Consider the following 22,456-nt stretch of genomic DNA (forward strand, 5'->3'; position numbering starts at 1 on the left):
AATATTTACTGAGGCGATTATACCACACGCGCACAGATTGCTTTAAACCGTACAAAGATCTTTATAATTTGATCGAGTACATTTCTCAAGACTTTGAATTATATGCTTCGGGCATTTTCAATCCTTCAAGGATCTTCATATAGATTTAGCCAAATAAGTCATATAGGTTAAGACTTGTATCTAAATGGTATGACATCTTCAAGTGTCTGGACTGCTAGTCCGATCCTCACAATCTTTTACAATATTGTGCACTATATTGTATTAAATATATCGTCGACGATCATTTTGTGTCAGTTCCGAAGCGACATAACTTGTGGAGATCTCATCACTTTCTTTATTTTCAGGTACCTGAACTTTTTCGGGAGTTTCATGAAATGTTATGTCGTGGGCTCTTCTAGAGCTTATTTCCTCCTCATTTTGATCATTAGCTCCTACTATTTTTCAATGATTGTTACCTTTGGAACCGATTGGTTTACCACGCTTCATGCGTACAGTAAACTCTATCCTTCAGGGACTTTAATTTTAATAGAAGCATTTGTAGCTGAAATATGATATTTAATTTTGGATCAGCAAATGCTTCTGGCATTCGACTTGAATTATCTTCTAAGTGAGGATCATGATAATTCGATTCATATAGCATATTTTTCAACTGTTTATTTCATCCCCCAAATGTTAGAAAAACTAACATATATCCCCAATCATCTTTGGGAAACATATCTTTGTGTATTATGGTAGAGAAATTAATCATATACCACGCAACAAAAGATAGTAAAAATATTTGGTTTCTGATCTTAAACCAATTGTGAAGGGAGGACTTATCATATATTGTTGATCTGATGCATACAAGTGCTGCTATATGCAATTTAGAAAATCTTAGACCAACACATGAAGTTTTGTTCTCATAAGCAATGGTTTAGCCATTAATAGGATGTATTCAATGCTAAACCAGCTTGGATATAAACCAACATTATCAAGATGAACTGTCTTGATTTCATAATCTGAAAATTATGCTCTTAATCGAGAAAAGCAATTCCAGATGCCAAACTGCAGGTTGACAATAATTACACATGTAACCATCTCATATATGCACCTATAAGTGGTTCACATGATAGGTGAACGGGTCCATATTCACCTTTTATATATTTCAGAATCATGGGCCTTAGTCTCAACTTTAGCTGGTATAATCAATTCATTATGAGAACAAGCAACACATGAGAATTCCTGAAGAATCTTCTAGTTCTTTAGTATATGCTTATCTAAATTCTCAAATAACTCATTTAAAAATGGCAAATGAAAACTTCAAGTTTATCATGTCATGTGCTATCTCTTAGTAAACTTCTGGTTTACTATGGCATAAACTTTTGCTTTAGTAAACTTCTGGTTTACTGTGATACATGATATAGTACAAATTAAAGAATAAGGCGGGTAACTTCTCACATACATATTATTTTACCCCCTATGATTGTGGAAACATGAAGATTATCAATCTTCCAATCATTTGTAGTCTCAATATGATAGCCATTTGTATTAGTAAACTTCAGGTTTACTACAACATATGTTTTGACCATAATCATATAATATGAATGACATATTTGTATATAAGCTCTTCGAGAGCCTTCATTTATTATCCACAATCTAATATTTATCTGGCACTACTGGTGTCATGTATTCTTTAGGCAAACATTTAGCTCTTCAGGAGTTGTTGATACATTTTGTACTATCAAATATTGCTCAGACACTGCTGGTGTCATGAGAGAAAATCACAATCAAATAAACAATGTAAAACAATTGTTTAAGCACACGAAAACTCCTCTTCATAATATTTTTCCACTTCAGGAGGCAATTTCAATTGTGTTACTTCTTCAGGAGCAAATTTAAAATACGAAATATTGAGTATATATTCTCTCAATTATATTAACTCTTCTGGAGGTGAATTATAATGTATTCACATCAAGAGCGCGTTCATATTTATCCGACTTATTAGTATTGTCACATTCACTTCAGGGAATGAATTAATATTATCAAAAGTTCTCATCCTTCAGGAAATCGAACATAATTATCTGAATGCGCATTAATCCATCAAATTGTGACGCCTCAACCTCTTTTAAAATATTTACTACTTCAGAAGCAAATCGAGGCGTGCATTTAATATAGAGAATATTTATGTAGCTTATTTTCAATTGTAACCATAGAAAGCCTAAATTATCACTTTCGGTGATCATAGGCATATACCACTTCTGGTAGTTAACAAAATATAATTACAATGAGATATACGAAATATAACCATTTCTTGTGGTTGTATATTTCTTGCAAACTCTGCTAGAGTTTAAGTTGATCTACTAATGTTATCCATATTCTTCAAAATGACATAAACAAGATATATTATAGTAAACATCATTATCAAATCATAATTTTTCTTTATGTACAACAATTACATAACAATACTATATATTACATATAACAAAAATTAAAATATTTACATTTCTACAGATTCACCACCGATTACATGACTTGTTTCTCCTTCTGGGAGTGCAAAGTAATCAGTTACATCCAAATGCATGAAGTCTAAATTATCTTCAGAAATAAAATTTGTTTCAACATTTTTCTCTGTCTTCTTTAGAGAGGCTTGATAAAGCTCAACCAGGTGCTTTGGCGTACGACAGGTACGTGACCAGTGCCCTTTTTCTCCATATCTATAGCATGCATTTTCTGCATTTGGTGCTTGCACCGCTTCATGCTTTTGTTCCTTCCTTTTCCACTGTTGGTGGTGATGAGTGTTCTTTGGTGTATTATTATTACCATGATTAGAGTTTCTTTCCCGACCACGACCATGGCCATGACCACGATTGGGGCCACGACCTTTTCCACGTTTAGCCTGGTGGAAGTTCGTCTCATTCACTTCAGGGAATGGACAAGAACCAGTAGGTCGGCTTTCATGATTTTTCATTAATAGCCCATTATGTTGCTCGGCTATAAGAAGATGTGAGATAAGTTCAGAATACTTTTTAAATCCCATCTCTCGATATTGCTGCTGCAGGAGCATATTCGAGGCATGAAAAGTGGTGAAAGTTTTCTCCAACATATCATGATCAGTAATATTATCACCACATAACTTCAATTGGGAAATAATTCTGAACATAGCAGAATTATACTCACTGATAGATTTAAAATCTTGTAGCCTTAGATGAGTCCAATCATATCGTGCATGTGGAAGAACGACCATCTTCAGGTGGTCATATCTATCTTTCAAATTATTCCACAGTATGACTGGATCTTTAACAGTAAGATATTCCATTTTCAGGCCCTCATCAAGGTGATGGCGTAGGAATATCATTGCTTTGGCACGGTCTTGGTTTGATGCCTGATTTTTGTCTTTGATGGTGTCTGCCAGACCCATCGCATCAAGATGAATTTCAGCATCAAGCACCCAAGACATGTAGCTTTTGCCCGATATATCCAGGGCTACAAATTCAAGTTTAGAAAGATTTGACATTATTTAGGAAAAGAAAGTTCTTACCTCAGATTTATTTAATTACTTCAGAGTCGCCACCTGAGAATTTTAAGGCGTCCCAAGTCACCGGTTTTAATCCCTGAATCGAGGAGAATATGACTCTGTTATTTATTCTGCGAACCAGAAATCCTGAGTAAGGAATTCTGTTAATCCGGAAGAAGGTGTTAGGCATTTCCGAATTCCGTGGTTCTAGCACGGTCGCTCAACTGTTTTTATTATTGGCTTAATTATCTTGAGTTTACTAAATACGTTTTTATTGCATGATTTTACTACCGCTTTTACTTATTGTTTATGACGAATTACGCGTACGTATATTCGTATTATATATCTTTTATAATTACAGAGGATCGTGCCACGCATACGTGTACACAATAAAATTGTCTATGTTATAGTTTTTATTAAAAAATATATGTTCGAAATTTAAAATAAAATCAGGAACATCATCACTCTTGTATTTAGACAATGAACTACACATCTCGGGTTATATGAAATTATTTTAACATCCTTGAAAAAATCCTTTTCTTAAATATTCGCTCAAAATTGCGCGTACGCATAATCCGAATTTGCTTTTAAAAATATAGTCAGGGCAGCGAACGCATCCCTAATTGCGCAAAATTAGGGATAGGGGTATTTTTGGTGAAGGGATCAATGTCAGGAAAATTAGGTAAAAAGCAGAGATAATTTCTGGTCAGATTCGAGGGGAACCAAATACGACACAAGGGTGAGGGAAGCCTAGGGGTCATTTGGTGTCAGTTTAGAACAAATCTGGGTAAGTCCTTGTTTGGTTCGAACCTTCAAAAGAAGATTCGAAGAGTTCTGAGGGGATTCGAACCAAACAAACAACAAATCCATACCTAGGGTGGTTAAGGGAAGCTATGGTGTCGATTTGGGGCTGTTAGGTTTAGATCTGAGTTTGACTCGAATCTTCAAATGAAGATTTGAAGATTCGAGAACCTTCAGGAAGATTCGAGCCAAGAGGCTAACATATTCGGATAGAGGGTGTTCGGGGGGTTCTGGGGTATTATTTTGGTGACCCGCGGCGTTGTTGCCGCCGGGTTTCAGGCGATGGGATCCTAGGGCGGCTAGGGTTAGGGGTGGGTTTCGGAAGATGATGATGAACAGTGGAGAGGGGGGGTGTTAAGTTAGGGGTCGGGGTAGGAGTTTGGGCTTATATAGGGGTGGGGTGGATTGATCTCATCCGTTGGATCAATTAAGATGCACGGATGAGATCAATCCACTTATCCAAACGACATCGTTTGATTTAAGTTGGGGAAAGGGGTCAACCCGGGGTTGAAACGGATCGGGTTTGGGTGAGTTTTTAAGACCGTGGGATCAAGATGGATGAACGGTTCAGATCTAGTTGCCCTAAACGTCGTCGTTTCATTTATGCAGGGGCTGAACTGGACCGTTTGATTGCAATGAATCAACGGCGCAGATTAACAATCCAGAAGCGATGTCGTTTGAGTCCTGTATGGGACTGGTTGACATGGACCGGGTCCTATGAGTATTTGGGCCTGATTTTTGTTTAAAAATTCTTGGCCCAGGTCCATTTCTATCATTTCCCATTCTTTTATTTTCTAATTAAATTCCTAATTAAAATTATAAAAATAAAATTACCCTTACAAAGATAAATTACCTATTAATACATAGACAACACATTAATCACACATTGAAATATTAAAACTAGAACAGACACATATTTTTGTGATTTTATTTTTTGAATCAATTATTAAATGCATAATCAAATCCTAGATATGCATGCAACATATATTTTTATTTTTATTTTCATTTTGTTATGACAAAGTAAACATTTACGGATATAAGACAAATATTTAACAAACATCACGCAAATTCAAAAATTGCACAGTAAAAGAAATTTAATTTATTTTTTGATTTATTTTGGAGTAGTTTTTCGTAAGGCAAAAATCACGTGCTCACAGCTGCCCCTCTTTGTGCGGAAACTCGAAGAGTTTTCGTGCAAAGATAAAGTGAGCGGATACGAGCGATTTTTGCCCGTTCAAATACTCCGTGGGAAGCATTTTTTGAAAGATTTGACCGAACCTCTGCTTCAAAGGTTTCCTACATATCCTTGGCTATAAAGGAATCAGGTCAATGTAGTTCGGGAAGTTTTGGGTAGCTGGGACTACCGTGGGACTGTGATGTTACTGCTGTTTTGTGCTGCTTTTACTGCTTGCTGACCTCCTTATTACACCTTACTTCAAAGGTAACACAAAAAGCTAAACTAGACTATGGTACATGAATTATAAAAATCTTATCTAGATCATGCCCTTGCGTTTCTTGTTGTCTTGATATCTTGGTGACTCTTGGGCATTTGGCTTATTCCGTTTTCCTTTTCATCGTGTCCCGTATTTTCTTCATCTGTTTGGGACTCTTGTTGTTTCTTGCTGGGGATTTTGTTGGACTCCTCTACTTTATTGATTCTAAGTGTACTCCTTTCTCATATGAGCGGGCTTTTGACTTCAATACTTCAATTGTATTTCCTTGTTCTCCAGGTGGGTGCCTGACTGCGGATTCATCCTCATTCTCCAGGTGGACGCCTGACTTCTTAAATTCTTTATCCTCATTCTCCAGGTGGACGCCTGACTTCTTCAATTCTTATCCTCATTCTCCAGGTGGACGCCTGATTTCTTCAATTCTTATCCTCGTTCTCCAGGTGGACGCCTGATTTCTTTAATTCTCATCCTCATTCTCCAGGTGGATGCCTGATTTCTTCAATTCTTCATCCTCATTCTCCAGGTGGACGCCTGACTTCTCTAATTATTCATCCTTATTCTCCAGGTGGACGCCTGATTCCTTCTTTTCTCATCCTCATTCTCCAGGTGGACGCCTGACTTCTTTAATTCTTATTCTCATTCTCCAAGTGGACGTCTGACTTCTTCTTTTCTTATCCTCATTCTCCAGGTGGATGCCTGACTTCTTTAATTCTTATCCTCATTCTCCAGGTGGACGCTTGACTACTTTAATTCTTATCCTCATTCTCCAGGTGGACGCCTGATTCCTTCAATTCCTCATCCTCATTCTCCAGGTAGACGCTTGACTACTTTAATTCTTATCCTCATTCTCCAGGTGGACGCCTGATTCCTTCAATTCCTCATCCTCATTCTCCAGGTAGGCGCCTGATTTCTTCAATTCTTCATCCTCATTCTCCAGGTGGACGCCTGACTTCTTTAATTCTTATCCTCATTCTCCAGGTGGACGCCTGACTTCTTCAATTCTTATCCTCATTCTCCAGGTGGACGCCTGACTTCTTCAATTCTCATCCTCATTATCCAGGTGGACGCCTGACTTCTTTAATTCTCATCCTCATTCTCCAGGTGGACGCCTGACTTCTTTAATTCCTATCCTCATTCTCCAGGTGGACGCATGACTTCTTCAATTCTTATCCTCATTCTCCAGGTGGACGCCTGACTTCTTCAATTCTTATCCTCATTCTCCAGGTGGACGCCTGACTTCTTCAATTCTCATCCTCATTATCCAGGTGGACGCCTGACTTCTTCAATTCTCATCCTCATTATCCAGGTGGACGCCTGACTTCTTCAATTCTTATCCTCATTCTCCAGGTGGATGTCTGACTTCTTCTTTTCTTATCCTCATTCTCCAGGTGGACGCCTGACTTCTTCAATTCCTATCCTCATTCTCCAGGTGGACGTCTGACTTCTTCAATTCTTATCCTCATTCTCCAGGTGGACGCCTGACTTCTTCAATTCTCATCCTCATTATCCAGGTGGACGCCTGACTTCTTCAATTCTCATCCTCATTATCCAGGTGGACGCCTGACTTCTTCAATTCTTATCCTCATTCTCCAGGTGGATGCCTGACTTCTTCTTTTCTTATCTTCATTCTCCAGGTGGACGCCTGACTTCTTTAATTCTTACCCTCATTCTCCAGGTGGACGCCTGATTTCTTCAATTCCTCATCCTCATTCTCCAGGTGGACGCCTGATTTCTTCAATTCTTATCCTCATTCTCCAGGTGGACGCCTGATTTCTTCAATTCTTATCCTCATTATCCAGGTGGACGCCTGACTTCTTTAATTCTCATCCTCATTCTCCAGGTGGACGCCTGATTTCTTTAATTCTCATCCTCATTCTCCAGGTGGACGCCTGACTTCTTCTTTTTAACTTCTTTATCAGGTATTTCCTGACACAAATATTGTCTTTGCCCCTGTTTTAAATCAAAGAAAACTTCGTTAGTTTAAAGCAGGGTGGTTAACTGGGGTATTCTTGTTGATGGTGAGGCTTCTCTTCGTCTCTTTTTTATTGCCTTGGAATGGTTGAAAAAGACTGTTTTGTCCTTGTAATTGATCCTTGATTATAGGATTCCCCTCTGTATGTTTTCCTTCAAACCCTTTTAACCGTAATCATATGTCTTTCCTGACATTGTTGATCCACTTTTGATTTCACTTTTCTTCCTCCCATATCTTATTGTTTTTATCTCCCGCCCTTCATGGCCTTATTTTGTATCATGTAACCTTGAATCTTGGTAGTATACCTTGACATTCCTTCTTATTTGTTTGGAATAAAACTTATCTCAAAGCTTTAGAAAAATAAGATTTCCCAACCGAGGAAACCAGTAGAAAAGGGTGGGGTGGATTGATCTCATCCGTTGGATCAATTAAGATGCACGGATGAGATCAATCCACTTATCCAAACGACATCGTTTGATTTAAGTTGGGGAAAGGGGTCAACCCGGGGTTGAAACGGATCGGGTTTGGGTGAGTTTTTAAGACCGTGGGATCAAGATGGATGAACGGTTCAGATCTAGTTGCCCTAAACGTCGTCGTTTCATTTATGCAGGGGCTGAACTGGACCGTTTGATTGCAATGAATCAACGGCCCAGATTAAAAATCCAGAAGCGACGTCGTTTGAGTCCTGTATGGGACTGGTTGACATGGACCGGGTCCTTTGAGTATTTGGGCCTGATTTTTGTTTAAAAATTCTTGGCCCAGGTCCATTTCTATCATTTCCCATTCTTTCATTTTCTAATTAAATTCCTAATTATTAAATTCCTAATTAAAATTATAAAAATAAAATTACCCTTACAAAGATAAATTACCTATTAATACATAGACAACACATTAATCACACATTGAAATATTAAAACTAGAACAGACACATATTTTTGTGATTTTATTTTTTGAATCAATTATTAAATGCATAATCAAATCCTAGATATGCATGCAACATATATTTTTATTTTTATTTTCATTTTGTTATGACAAAGTAAACATTTACGGATATAAGACAAATATTTAACAAACATCACGCAAATTCAAAAATTGCACAGTAAAAGAAATTTAATTTATTTTTTGATTTATTTTGGAGTAGTTTTTCGTAAGGCAAAAATCACGTGCTCACACAGGGCTACAAATTCAAGTTTAGAAAGAGATGACATTATTTAGGAAAAGAAACTTCTTACCTCAGATACTTTCAAAATATTTGCTCGAGATGGCAGAGTCTCGTGCTGATAACGTGTTATAAAATAAATACTATAAAGTAAAGACAAGTATAGAGAGAAACTGATATATTATTCGAATTCAAACTGATGTTCATAATGAACTGAAATCTCTTCTATTTATAGAAGAAAGGAAGCTGCTGTGTAAGCTGTTACTATACCAGATATGGATAATCTTCTACTGAGAGCAATGTTTATCCATAACGGAGTACTGAAAGGATAAGCTTATTATACCCGATATGGATAATCTTCTACCGAGGGTAATGTTTATCCATAACTGGGTACTGAAAGGATAAGCTTATTATACCCTGTATGGATAATCTTCTACCGGGGGTAGTGTTTATCCATAACTGGGTACTGAAAGGATAAGCTTATTATACCCGGTATGAATAATCTTCTACCGGGGTAATGTTTATCCATAACCAGGTATCGAAGTGATAAGCTTTTTCAGGAAGCTTATTTCCAATAGAGTACTTAAATAGATAAACATATTTACGGTGGAATCCCATATGGATAAGTTTCTTCAGGAAGCTTATTTACAACGAAGTACTAAATGAACATCCATAATATAATATATTTATAACAAAAGGAAGATATTTTACCTTTTATATTTTAGGGGGCAAATGAAGAAATAAACACTAACGAAACCAAAATTCCTTTTATATAATGATCTAAAAATATAGTTTATGAAAGCATTTTAGAAACTTATTAGAATTCTGAGCTTATGAATTTTACTAGGCGTTTGGACATAAAATTATAATTTAAAAAAAAATAGTATTTGAAGTTAAATTGAAAAATAATATTATGTGAAAATTGAAATTATATTTGTACATGCATTTCACTTGGAAAAAAAATCGTACTTTTGTGAGAGAAAAAAATTCTGAAAATTTTGAATAAGAAAATCTCATTTTCGAAAAATCTCAAAAACTTGCAAACTTTTATGAATAAATACATTTTTTTTAAATCTGGAAAAAAGGAAAAAAGGTCTATGGACAGAGGATTAGATTCTAAAGATATAGTTTAGTGGGTGATTTTGACCAAAATTATTGAATTTTATTGATTCTGTAACTCGAACTTTAATTATATCGTAAAGTATTTTCTATTTTGACTAGGAATAAAAGATCACAAAAATACCACGAGGTCTCTTGATAATCAGAAAAATATCAATGAGTTAATAATAGATTAATGGAGATAGACCTTTAACTTCTAAATGTGTAAAAAATAATAACATAAATAGTAATCATTTTTTGCTAAATTTTTCCTAAGTTAATTCCAGAGCTTTTTTACGTTGGAATACCTTCTTATTCAATTGTGTTACTCCAGAAAAATGATAAACTAGCTCTCATATAGCTATAAGATTCCATATATGTATAAGATTATTTTCGTCTATAATTAATTATTTTACTGCCTTGAATATATTTACTTATATAGGATCGGAATCATTCCATAAATCAATAACAACAAAAATATATTTCCCGTTGTCAAGTTCCTAATTCCTACTACTATTATTGAAAAATGAACAACAACAATAATAACATCCCGGTATAATCCCACAAGTGGTGTCTGGGAAGTATAATATGTACGCAGACCTTATCTCTACCCCAAGGAGTAGAGAGGTTGTTTTTAGGAGAGCCTCGGCTCAAGAGAGCAACAAGAGACCATATATTAGTACTATTATTGAAAAATAAAATTAAAAATAATTTCAAAAAAAAAAAAGTTTGAACCCATTTCCTAGCAACCCGGTTTTACACCGCGTTGGAGTTCAACAACAACAACAACAACAACAACAACAACAACAACCCAGTATAATCTCACTTAGTAGGGTCTGGGGAGGGTAGTGTGCACGCAGACCTTACCTCTACCCTGAGTTAGAGAGGTTGTTTCCAAATAGAGAGGCTGTTTCCAAATAGATCCCCGACATCCTTCCCTCCAAGAACTTCACACCTTGCTCTTGGGGAGACTCGAACTCACAACCTCTTGGTTGGAATTGAAGGTTGCTTACCATCAGAGCAACCCCTCTTGTCACAACACGCAAATAATTTCAAATAATTTTTTGTTTTTCCTATTTTTCTATAAATAACCCCAATTCCTCTAGCTTTAGAACTCTCTAGAAAATTGAGCACCTCCTTTCTCTCAACGAGTTCTAGCCCCATCTTCTTTTTTCAAATCTCCCAAATTCTTCTCTTTTCCGATTGCTCTGGTATGTCATCTAAAAGCTTTAGCTACTTAAAAATTCATGCTTTTTTGTTTACTTTTTGATGAATTTTATTTGGTGCCTTTACTAGCATTCTAGGGTTTTAATCTGGTGCTTCAAATTATGTTGAAAATCTCGTTATATATAGTCTGAGGAGTTTGATTTATCTTCTAATCGATTAATACTGAGGTGGTGAATTTTATTTGATGCCCTTATAGGCATTCTAGGGTTTAATTGTGTTGCTTCAATTTATGTTGAAAATCTTGTTATTTAGAGTCTGATAGGTTAGAAGATGTATCATCAAATCGAATAATACTGAGCTGGGTCTGGATCTTATTTTCTGCAAAATTTGGATCCTGTTATATGAGTTATTGAAGTGGCTTTTGGGTTTTTCAAGAGAACATGCTTTAAATTATGCGGAAAAAAGAAGAAGAAGAAGAAGGAATAAACACTTTTTTTGTGTTTGTTTTGGGTTGGAAAGAAACTGGTTCGGGAAATGGGGTTTGTGTTTAAAATTGCTTGGTCTTTGTTCCGCCTAGTTGATGTCCTTTAAAAAATTGAATCTTTAAGGTTCTAAGTACTCACATTCAGCCTATTACTCTTTCATTATTGAGTTTCTGCTTTTGTTATAAAAGATTCAACTTGAGAGCTGATTATTTTCTAGAGATTGTCTGGGTTGATATGTATTCTCTCTTGAATCTAGAAAGCTGGTTTGCAGTTTTAATTTAGACATGACAATTGGCTAGCTGTGAAAATTGTATAACCTCTTTTTTTGGGGTTGAATGCAGATTCTTTGGGAAGTTGGTTGGAGGGGTATTTTGAGCTTGAGAATTGGACTTTTGGTCAACGATTTTATTGTATAAGGTAAGAAACCTGTTCCAGTTTGCAATTCTTTTCCTTTTTCAGTTTTGCGTCAATGCACCTATCAATTCTAGCTTCATTTGAACAGCTTGGAGAGGTTTGTTTAGTAAAAAGGAATATTTGTCCAGTTGATAAAGGAAAAAATCTAAAAGTATTTGGAACCTGTTTATGATCAAAAGTATACAATGAGATCTTTGTTATTTTGGCCTAGATTTCTGGTCCAATGCAGTGTATTTTGATCTTGTTTTGAAAGAGATCCAAAGCAGTGTTGTTTGAGCTCTCACCTGTTTGTTTCAGTTATGGTCTGTGTGTTTTTCATTCAGTTAATCCATCATAGGTATTTGTTATGCTTGTTTCTCAAGTTTAACATCGGATTGACACACTCTCTTATGCAAAGTAGTTTGACAGAGAAGCAAATAGGTGTCAGCCAATGACAGTGATGAATATTGAATCATATGTTGGGTTACACTGTTATAGGGCTTCGCTTGGTGGTTGGCAGCTTTTGATGTTTGTAATTGTTTTCCATATCGGTGATGCACAATACTGGATCTGGCTTATGCCAGTTTATTCTCAAATAATATGCTAATGAAAGGACATATCTAATTCTAAATATGAGATTTGAGCCTGTGATATATCCAGTCTGATATAATATTGCAGTGACAAATTATTTTTTGCATATCATTAGTGAATGTGGAATTATGTTCTGATACTGTATTGCAATTAAATTTTATTTGCAACCTGAAGTCTCTCTCTCTCTCTCTCTCTCTCTCTCTCTCTTTGTGCATCATTTTCCTAATTGTTCGCATTCCTTGTTAGTCTCTTGGTAGGTTTTCTTTGGTTAATAGCATCATATATGCATGCTTTCACTATAGGCATTTGCCTTTAAATTGTTTATTTTTGTTAAGTTTGAATTACATTTTACTTCCTTCATGTGAAATATGCTCTCGTTCAAAGGTGGTAATAATGGTGGAAGAACTAACATTGTTTCCTTTCTCTTCTTTGAGATGCACTTCTGGTCATCATCATACCAAAATGCAGAAATTTGTTTGTCTTTTACCTCTGAATGGATGCCAAGAAGTTCATGCAATTGGTCGAGGAGAAAAAGAAGAGAGCTCTTGAGAAGAATGAAGCCCGCTTGAAATGGGAGCAAAAACTTGAAGCTGCAGCAAGAGCAATATCTGATGCTGAAGCTAGAGAGAAAGCCAAGGCAGCTAAGCGTAAAAGGAAATCGGACTTGGAGTCTGATAGTGCCAGTGACACTGATAGTGGATATGAAGGAAAAAAATCCACCAAAAAGCACAAGAAGCATAGGAAGCACCATAGCTCTGAGTTGGGTGATTCGGATAGGAAGGAAAAGAAATCTAAGCGAAAGCCTAAGAGAAGATCCTCCAATTCGAGTGATGATAGCAGTGAGGAATATGATGGTGATTCAGAAGAAGAGAGAAGAAGAAAGAAGCGGGGTCACAAGAAGCGCAGGCATCATGATCGACACTCAGATTATAGTTCCTCAGATGATGAAGATGTGAGAAGAAGACGCCATTCAAAGCATCACAAACGTCACGGGCGATCACACTCAGAAGGTTCAGAGTCTTCAAGTGATGGTGATCATGTTGCAGTTAGGAAACGAAGCCACACAAAGCATCATAAACGTCACGGGAGTTTGGACTCAGATGCTTCTGTCTCTTCTAGCGATGAAGAAAAACTGAACCGCAGTAATCACGGAAAACATAGGAAATGTGATTACAGGTCCCGTAGTCATGATTCAAGGTCCTCAGATTCTGATGCTTTTAGGCGTGATAGAAGTAGATCCTTAGGTAAATCTTCTGATGAGAATGAGGAACTAGATAGAAAAGAAAAGCACAGGAAGAATCATCATCGACATGGCCATCACCGTCATCACCGTTCCAACCATAACCATCACCACTCAGATGAAGTGTCCAAGGACAAGCATCAACCCCACGGCGAGAAAGAGAAAAATGATGAGCCAGTGGAACGTGGTTCTGAGGTGCACAAGGAAAGTGATGTCAGTGGTCCTCATGTTATTCAGAATGCTTAGATGTTATGACTGCTTGCACCCAATTCATGTTGTTTTTCATTTAACTTCATTCTGTGGAGACCCTAAACTGCCATTGCGAATTACAGTTGTGTTTCGATTGGAGGCCTAAAGCCCAAATTTCATTAATACTGTTGAATCTTTCTACAGACCAGCACATTTATGCTACTAGTGATTCTGCTATTGATTAACAGAGTAACATCTTGTGGCGAGATATTCCCTTTTGATTGTCAGTTGCATGTAATTATCAATTTTGCTGTGATTATGCTAGGGTGCTTACTGTAGCTTTAATCAGTATGCTAATCAAATCACATCACAGGATATGGCAGGTGGAATGAGGCAGTGTTGCTTGTGGTTGGTAAGTTACAATCTAAGATATCGTTATGTCATGAGCGGAGCGGCTTGCTATGCTATTAGTAGTGCCTCTCTTTAGTACTATTGAGCAGAAGTAAATTATTCTCTTTTTATTTATTTTATGCAAATTAGCTCTGAACCGAGTCACTGTTGGGATTGGTATTATTGAGATAATCTATCAGGACAACTTTGAGAAATATATTTTTAGCCTGTACCAAAATAATAGCCGATTAAATATATAGTATACATATAGTATTCATATTTTATACACTTTTGGCTAGCAAATACAATTAGTTTCGGCCAATTTTATATTTGCTGTGATTTTCTCATTCAGCCCAATCCCATTAAATATCGACAGTTCTATAAATTTGTGAACTCTCATGATTTCATAAAATCATATTGCACCAGAAATGGTCAAAAATTTCTTGTCAATAACTCAATACAGCAACTTGATGCCTTGTGTCTTGTATATGACAAAAAGAAGGCGATTGGTTACAGGTCCAGAGGCGCTAATTACCAGCCTGCCTGCTCAATAAAACAGAAAGGTGATATTGTAAATTCGGAAAAGGTCTAAAAATGCCACTCAACTAACATAAATGGCCTATCTATGTCATCCGTTAAAGGTCACCCTATTCATGCCACTAACGTTATACTTTTGGCTTATTTATGCCACTAAACGTTATACTTTTGTCCTATTTATGCCATTGTCGACTAACAGTTCCATTTTTTGATTTTTAAATAATAAGAATTAATAATTCGACTCCACCTTTGCCGCGTGTCTTTATATTACTGGTTCTTCTTTACTTGACCCTACATTTCTTTTAACCCTGATTATGTATAATTAACCATGCCCAACCCGATAAAACCAACCATCTTTTAACCTAACTCCTAATTCGTTGTCACGACCCAAATCCAACTAGTCGTGATGGCACCTAACCCAATCCGCTAGGTAAGCCAATTAACAACTATCTAATTTAATGAGATAACAAATAAATGATAAAATAATTAAATTGAAATTATGAGCTTCTAAGATTTAGATTTTTACAAATTGAATTGAAATAAACACAACATCGGTTTCAAATAAATACAAATCACTGATGTTCAGGTCCAGAGGCGCTAATTACTAGCCTCCCTGCTCAATAAAACAGAAAGGTGATATTGTAACTTTGACTGGACTTGAAAATTTTGTTCCTCTGTTTAAATAGTTTTGTTTTATCTGGTGGAGATCCTGACTTTGGCCTATAGTTAATATACATTCTCTATTGCTGCAGTTCTTGAACAAGGATGAGTATTTGAAAGGTATTGATGTTTATGAGTCAATAATCAAAATGTATGCATCTTATATTGAGAGAGATGAGGCTTCAAGGGAAGAATTGTGAGCAAGTTCCATTGAAGAAACCTTGAGCTTCTTCTGTCTTGGAAGACAGGGACGTCCCTCCAACATCTTTCTACTGTAGGAATAAATAACATGGATATTTCACAATCTAAGATGATCAATGTGTAAAAGTCTTTCATGCACAAGCAACAACAACAACAACAACGACCCAGTATAATCTCACAGGTGGGGTCTGTGGAGGGTAATATGTACGCAGACCTTACCCCTACCTCGAAGGGTAGAGAGGCTATTTCCAGGAGACCCTCGGCTCAAAAAAGCAACAGGAGCCGATATATTAGTACCATAAAAAATGCATAATACAATAACAACAATATAAGAGATATGAAAGAGTGGAATTTTGTGTGGCTATTTATTGTCATTTTGTGTGGAATTCAAATGCACAAGGAAGAGTACAGACCAGGAACCTTTCAACTTCCTTATAGATTCCACTAGTGATGATTGAACCCCCTTCGTAGAGATCCTGCCTCCGCCACTGATGACGCCTTGTTGAATCTAAGACCCCTGCATTAAGACTAGTTCACACAAGAGAGATTTTCCTGAAATTTGAGGTCTCTGATTAAGGGTAGATGAATCCATTCATCCACCACACCTCTTACTAGTGGTGACTCCTAGATTACTACTCCCTCCGTTTCAAAGATAGTGTCTTAGTTTGACCTGACACAAATTTTAATAAAAAAGTGAATTTTTTTTGAGATATGTGATCTTAAATAAGCCATAAAATTTGTGTGGTTGTAAAATTTGGGTGGCTATAAATGTTTCTTATTAAGGAAATATTGAAAGGTATCGATTTTTTTGAAATAGACTAATAAAGAAATAGTGCCAATTTTTTTAAAATTACGGGAGTAATTACTAGGTAATAGTCATTATTTTTGCAAGAGGTCTTGGCAAGAACAGATGCATCACTTCAGGGGACTCATGAGGAAACTAATATCATCCTCTGCTTCTGCAGAAAAGCTGAAGAAAGAGCAGTATTTGAAGAATGGAAGTGCAGTGCTCGAGGAGTTTATTGCTTTATGCGATGGAAAATGCCAAATTCCCCTACGTTACTCCAGTGCCATAGAGATCGAAAGGGCAACAAAACACTCCCAAAATACCACGGAGATCTTCAACAGCCATATAGTTATGGCCTCACTGGACAAACGTCTTGTTTTAATGAGGTTCGTCTCACCTAATTATTTTGAAAATCTCAATAATATATGTCGATATATAGCAATTACTTCTCAGATGAGTCATCTCAAGAGTGTGCTAAAACTTGTTGGTTGCTGCCTAGAGCTTCCGGAACCAGTTCTTGTGTATGAATATGTTGATGCTATATCTCTTAGAGATTTACTTTTCAAGAAGTGTAATGCTAAAAAAATCAGTTTCTTGGGAACGTAGATTGCGTATTGCCAATGAGGTTTCTTCAGCAATTGTTTATCTCCATAACGAATTTACTATGGCAACTGTGAAAGCCTCTTAGTCAGTCGAACTCTCGGGAATCTCCTAAAAATTTAGTGAGAAATGTCAATTGCGAGCTCTAGCAGATGTCCCTCGGTGTATCGACATCCCGGTTTTCCACTCGATAGATCCCGCAAATATGCTGCTAATTCGTGGGTGCCTATTCTTCGATCCAAACTGGTGATTCACCGCATTCCCTTCTCTAGTCAGGAATGGAGTCAGGGATGCCCAACTCAAGATAAGTCCTAAGGTTCTGTTAAAGTATCCTTAATCCAGGGAGCACGAAGATGTACAGGACGATCCGCCCACACTATTGGTGGAAAGGTATGAAGAGGGATGTCGCTGAGTATGTGGCTAAATGCTTAGTGTGCCAGCTGGTTAAGGCTGAGCACCAGAGACCAGCAGGACCCTTACAGCCAGTTCAGATACCACAGTGGAAGTGGGACGAGATAGCCATGGACTTTGTCTCTGGATTGCCGAAGACTGCGAGGCAACATGACGCCATTTGGGTGATTATTGATCGGCTGACCAAGTCAGCTCACTTCCTGCCGATCAGTATGACTTACTCTACGGGCAAGCTAGCCCAGATATATATTGATGAGATAGTGCGCCTACACGGGATACCATCATCCATAGTATCAGACAGAGATCCACGGTTCACTTCAGCCTTGTGGCAGAGCCTACAGAAGGCTTTGGGTAGCAGAGTGAGTCTTAGCACAGCCTTCCATCCTCAGACCGATGGCCAGTCTAAGAGGACCATCCAGACATTGGAGGCTATGCGGAGGTAATCCCTTGATTTTCGAGGTTGTTGGGACAGACATCTACCCTTGGTTACGTTCGCCTATAACAAGAGTTCTCAGGCGAGTATAGGCATGCCACCTTTTGAGGCACTCTATGGACGCAAGTGCAGGACTCCCCTATGCTGGGATGAAGTAGGGGAGAGACAGATTCTTGGGCCAGAGATTGTACAGGAGACCTCTTCCTTCGGTCCGGTTAGTACATGGTTCTGTCGTTTACCTTGCGCCTATCTATTCCTTTAAGCTTATATCTTATACCATTGCAATCAGACTTACAATTACATGAGTGAAGTGCAATTGAGTTTTAGAGTACTATTTTCTAATTCAAACCTTGAGTGAGGGCACGAAAACACTTCTCAATTCGACGTAATTCCTTTGCAACATCAATCATGTATGGTCTATCGTCACCCTTCGAGAGTGTGCATCTCTTAACAAGATCTAAGTAGTCATCCAATTGTTGTTGAATATCTGTTCCACGCTCTTCGGCCAAAATGGCAGGATCCGCTATATCCATTACATTACACTCTTCAATATTGGACACATTGTCTAAGTCTCTCATCTCGCCATTAACAATAAGCGCTCTCTTTCCGGTCAATAGTTGAAAGAGAATAACTCCAAAACCGAAGACGTCAGTTTTTTGAGTGACAATACCCGAGCAGGCATATTCTGGATCTGAATAACCACATGTTCCGCGCACACCTTGAGCATCTACTTCCAACTCTCCTGGAGGCAATGCTATGGACAATGAAAAGTCAAATAGTTTGGCAACTCCACTGCTCTGATCTATTAACACCTTTTGTGAGTGCAGGTCTACATAAATAATGGGCGTAGTAAATTCACTATGGAGATAAAGAATTGCTGAAGCAATCGCATTGGCAATCCGCAATCTACTTTCCCAAGATAATGAATTTCTAGCATGATTATAATAATAACCCTTATGAAAAAGTAAATCATCAAGAGTTATAGCCTCAACATATTCATACACTAGAACAGGTTCTGCATATTCTAGGCAACAACCAATAAGTTTAAGCACGTTCTTAAGATGACTCATCTGAGAAGTAATTGCTATATCGTGACATATATCGTTGGACTTTGCAACGAAAGTAGTGTACGCGAAGCTAACCAAAACAATGCTTTTGTCTAGTAAGCCTTTTACCATATGTCTTTGGCAGGTGTATAATGATTTTTCTGAATGTTTGATTGCCCTCTCGATTTCTATGGCGCTGAAGTAACGAAGGGGAATTCGGCTTTTTCCATCGCATAAAGCAATAAGCTCCTCTAGCACTGCACTTCCATTCTTCAAATAGTACTGCTCTTTCTTCAGCCTTTTTTCAGAGGCAAAGGATGAAATTAGTTTGCTTATGAGTCCCCTAAAATGATGCATTTGTTCTTGCCAAATAAATTCCACAGAAAATGACTATAAATAGCATTAGACGGCTATCGATTTGACTCTCTTATGAATTACTTGGTAGTTTCGTTGCTTTTGTTTTGTGTCTTTTGAATTTCCAGACACTTTCATTCCCATTGTTCATCTGCTTCTTGTGGGGAATTTAACTTGATTATTCTTTGTTAAATTTGGTTGACTTGATATGACTTGGCTGTTTTACACCATTTTCAGCCACTAACTTTTTTCTTTCTGGCCCACGTTTCAAGTTATTAAATTGAGAAGGTGGGTTGCTTTGGGCACCCGCCACTACTATACACTATCCTCCCCATATCCCACTAGTGAGATTATACTGTATTTTGTTAGGGGTGGGCATTCAGTATTCGGTACGGTATTTAAAAATTTCGGTTCGGTATTTCGATATTCGGTTTATCAGTCATGTATACCAAATACCGTACCCAAATATTTCGGTACGATTCGGTATTCCTTATTTTGGTTCGGTACGGTTTCGATATGGTTTCAGTTTAATACATAATCACGTCATGTACTGCTAAGTGCTAAGAGCCTAAGCACTAAGCAAAAGGCACCAACACTAAATAATCTGTCATTCTGCCTAACAAAAGGCAGCAACACTAAATAATCAAATCTGCCTAACAAAAGGCGTGTAAGAAACATTTAAATCTGCCTAACATGTAGCAACACATACATGGAAGATGCACACCTGATTATCACATACACAACAAGTACTTGAAGGGCAAAAGAAGTAAATAAATATCACAGTAAGCTAAGATAGTAACAACCACTAATGAGTAGCAGTAGAATTAAACACCGAGCAACAAAAACAGAGAGATCATCCCTCAATTCAAATTTACACTAATAGTCTCGAATCAACTTAGTCTTAATTCTTAAATACGAATTTCAAGAAGACGCTTAAGACAATGCCTAATATGCTTCCTTAAACAATATGTGCCATCCTTTTTGGATGAACATTATAGACTCGATCACAATGCTTGCACTCTACTTTGTGAACTTCTCCATTATCTTCTATCACCTTAAAGTGTTCCCAAATATGAGGGCATACTTTAGGAGCACAGGCATGATTGCACTTGAACCTAAAAAAAAGAAGATAAATCATATGTCCATTCAGATATAGCGGGCCGTGAAAACAAACACTTACTTGTAAATTGGAAGGATCTTGTCCAAAAGGACAACAGGGGGAAAGATTTCTCAACTTCCTTAGCAGGTTTGGAAAGCAACAAGTATGAAACTGGACCAACAAGTACTGGAACAGTATCTACTCCAAGTTGCGTGAGTAACAAGATCAAGATCAATAAATCAATCATCTAATCTTTTATTACCATGCATAAGCATAAATAGATTTAACAAGATAATGTAAATGCTATAACTAAATTTGCTGAAAACATAAAAGAAATGAACAATAGTCTTTCTAGACCACAAATACGAACTTTTATCTACTCTTTTTAGAAAATTACATAAAGCAAAAAAGTGAAGTCAGTGACGATGAACGATCATATCAATTAAATATATTCCCCTTCCAATAGTTCAAGAATCAGACATGTATTGTGAAGTGAAAAGTATACATAAGAAAAGAATCGCATACCCCTCTTAGCCTCTTTGTACTCATCTATTGCCTTGTCAGAAGCATAAGAAAATTTAACATCAGGTCCCAACTCAGGGACAATGAACTGATGAAGTGGTTGGATCAAACAATGAAAAACCATAAATCAGCACACGAACAAGATAATCATATATCCGATGAAAAGAAAAGGTTGATGTGTCACTTAATAGTTGGTGTCAAACCACTTTGTCATCTCCATAGCAGGGACAAAGGCATTTCCTCGGGCCATAGACAAGTATGTTTCGAACCCGATCTCACATCGGTCCAGTTCTCACTTCTCTGAGTTCTCTCTCACAGTCAGCGTAGACGATCTCTATTCTCTTAGGTTAGGTTTCTCCGTTTCTGTTTCTCCCTTCTAATTCCCTAATCCCTAATTCGCTTGTAGTGAAAGACTAAAGAGGTTTCTGTTGGGCCTTATTGGGTTGGGTTGGGCTGGCCGGCTGGGGCGCTAGGTACTAGAGCAGTGTAGAAAATTAGAATGGGAAAATTTTAAAAATAGTCAGACAACTGGTCATTCAAAAATAGCCCAGTTTCAAAAGTAATCGAAATTTAGCCACTTTTCATGTAAAGATAAATCTGAGCGAAAACACTATTCAAAACCCAGAAAATACGTCCGTATATTATACTGGAGTTCCAGCATAGGTATGGTTGAACTCCAGCATATTATACGGGAGTTCCAGATAACTATGCTGGAACTCCCGCATAATATGTTGGAGTTCCAGCATAAGTACACTAGAACTCCAGCATAATGTACTGGAGTTCCAGCAAGTATAAATGTCCAGTATAATATACTCGAGTTTGGAGCGCCGGTGCTCCAGTCTCCCGTATATTATACAGGAGTCAGCTACCGGTCCAGCATAATATGCTGGAGTTCGTACACTGATGTACCGAACTCCCGTATATTATGCGGGACCGGTCTCTGTTGCAACAAAATAATGGCTATTTTTCATTGACTTCGTAAATGGTGGCTATTTTTGAATGACCAGTCCGAAAACTAGCTATACCGTGCTATTTTAACGAATTAGATGTACAACATATTGGGTTGGGTTGGGTTGGGCAGTATAGGTCCAACATAAAATTCTTTACAAATTCGGTATTTCGGTATACCGAAATTTCAAGATCCTAGTAACCGAGGACCGTACCGTAATACCGAAATACCGAAAATGTTATACCGAATTAGACCGAAATACCGAAATCGAAATACCGAATTAATTCGGTTCGGATCGGAATTCGGTTTTTCGGATTTTATACCCACCCCTAGTTGTTGCTGTTGTTGTTTCAAGTTATTAAATTTCCAGGTCATGATATCAACTATACTCCTTGTTCTAAATTCAATATTTTACATGTAGCTTTTTT

The 22,456-nt window shown here is 37.2% G+C and overlaps 3 protein-coding genes and 1 long non-coding RNA gene across 5 annotated transcripts; 2 read left to right on the forward strand and 2 right to left on the reverse strand.

The window, feature by feature from the left end:
- The first annotated feature begins 11,085 nt into the window (after positions 1–11,085).
- LOC104242715 (uncharacterized) lies at positions 11,086–14,307 on the forward strand. Of its 2 annotated transcripts, none has more exons than XM_009797792.2 (3): positions 11,086–11,185; positions 11,968–12,043; positions 13,079–14,307. In XM_009797792.2, the coding sequence occupies exon 3, from the start codon at positions 13,104–13,106 to the stop codon at positions 14,094–14,096; it is 993 nt and encodes a 330-aa protein (XP_009796094.1). In that variant the 5' UTR covers positions 11,086–11,185; positions 11,968–12,043; positions 13,079–13,103; the 3' UTR covers positions 14,097–14,307. The 2 variants fall into 2 exon arrangements, with proteins under 2 accessions (XP_009796094.1, XP_009796093.1); XM_009797791.2 differs by having other exon boundaries at positions 11,089–11,185; positions 13,045–14,307.
- Positions 14,308–15,441: 1,134 nt separating this feature from the next.
- LOC138880348 (uncharacterized) lies at positions 15,442–16,331 on the reverse strand. The gene is made up of 2 exons (XR_011402965.1): positions 16,241–16,331; positions 15,442–15,898 (listed from the first exon to the last, which is right to left on the reverse strand). It is a non-coding gene; the product is annotated as an uncharacterized lncRNA (long non-coding RNA).
- Positions 16,332–16,737: 406 nt separating this feature from the next.
- On the forward strand, positions 16,738–17,220 carry LOC138880250 (non-functional pseudokinase ZRK6-like). The gene has a single exon (XM_070159929.1). The coding sequence runs from the start codon at positions 16,738–16,740 to the stop codon at positions 17,218–17,220; it is 483 nt and encodes a 160-aa protein (XP_070016030.1).
- A 1,129-nt stretch (positions 17,221–18,349) lies between these two features.
- On the reverse strand, positions 18,350–19,621 carry LOC104242716 (serine/threonine-protein kinase ZRK4-like). The gene has a single exon (XM_009797793.2). It carries the CDS (start codon positions 19,459–19,461, stop codon positions 18,397–18,399), a length of 1,065 nt encoding a protein of 354 aa, XP_009796095.2. The 5' UTR covers positions 19,462–19,621; the 3' UTR covers positions 18,350–18,396.
- Between the last annotated feature and the right edge of the window lie 2,835 nt (positions 19,622–22,456).

The sequence above is a fragment of the Nicotiana sylvestris genome, chromosome 10 (assembly GCF_000393655.2).
Source record: "Nicotiana sylvestris chromosome 10, ASM39365v2, whole genome shotgun sequence".
Classification (NCBI taxonomy): domain Eukaryota; kingdom Viridiplantae; phylum Streptophyta; class Magnoliopsida; order Solanales; family Solanaceae; genus Nicotiana; species Nicotiana sylvestris.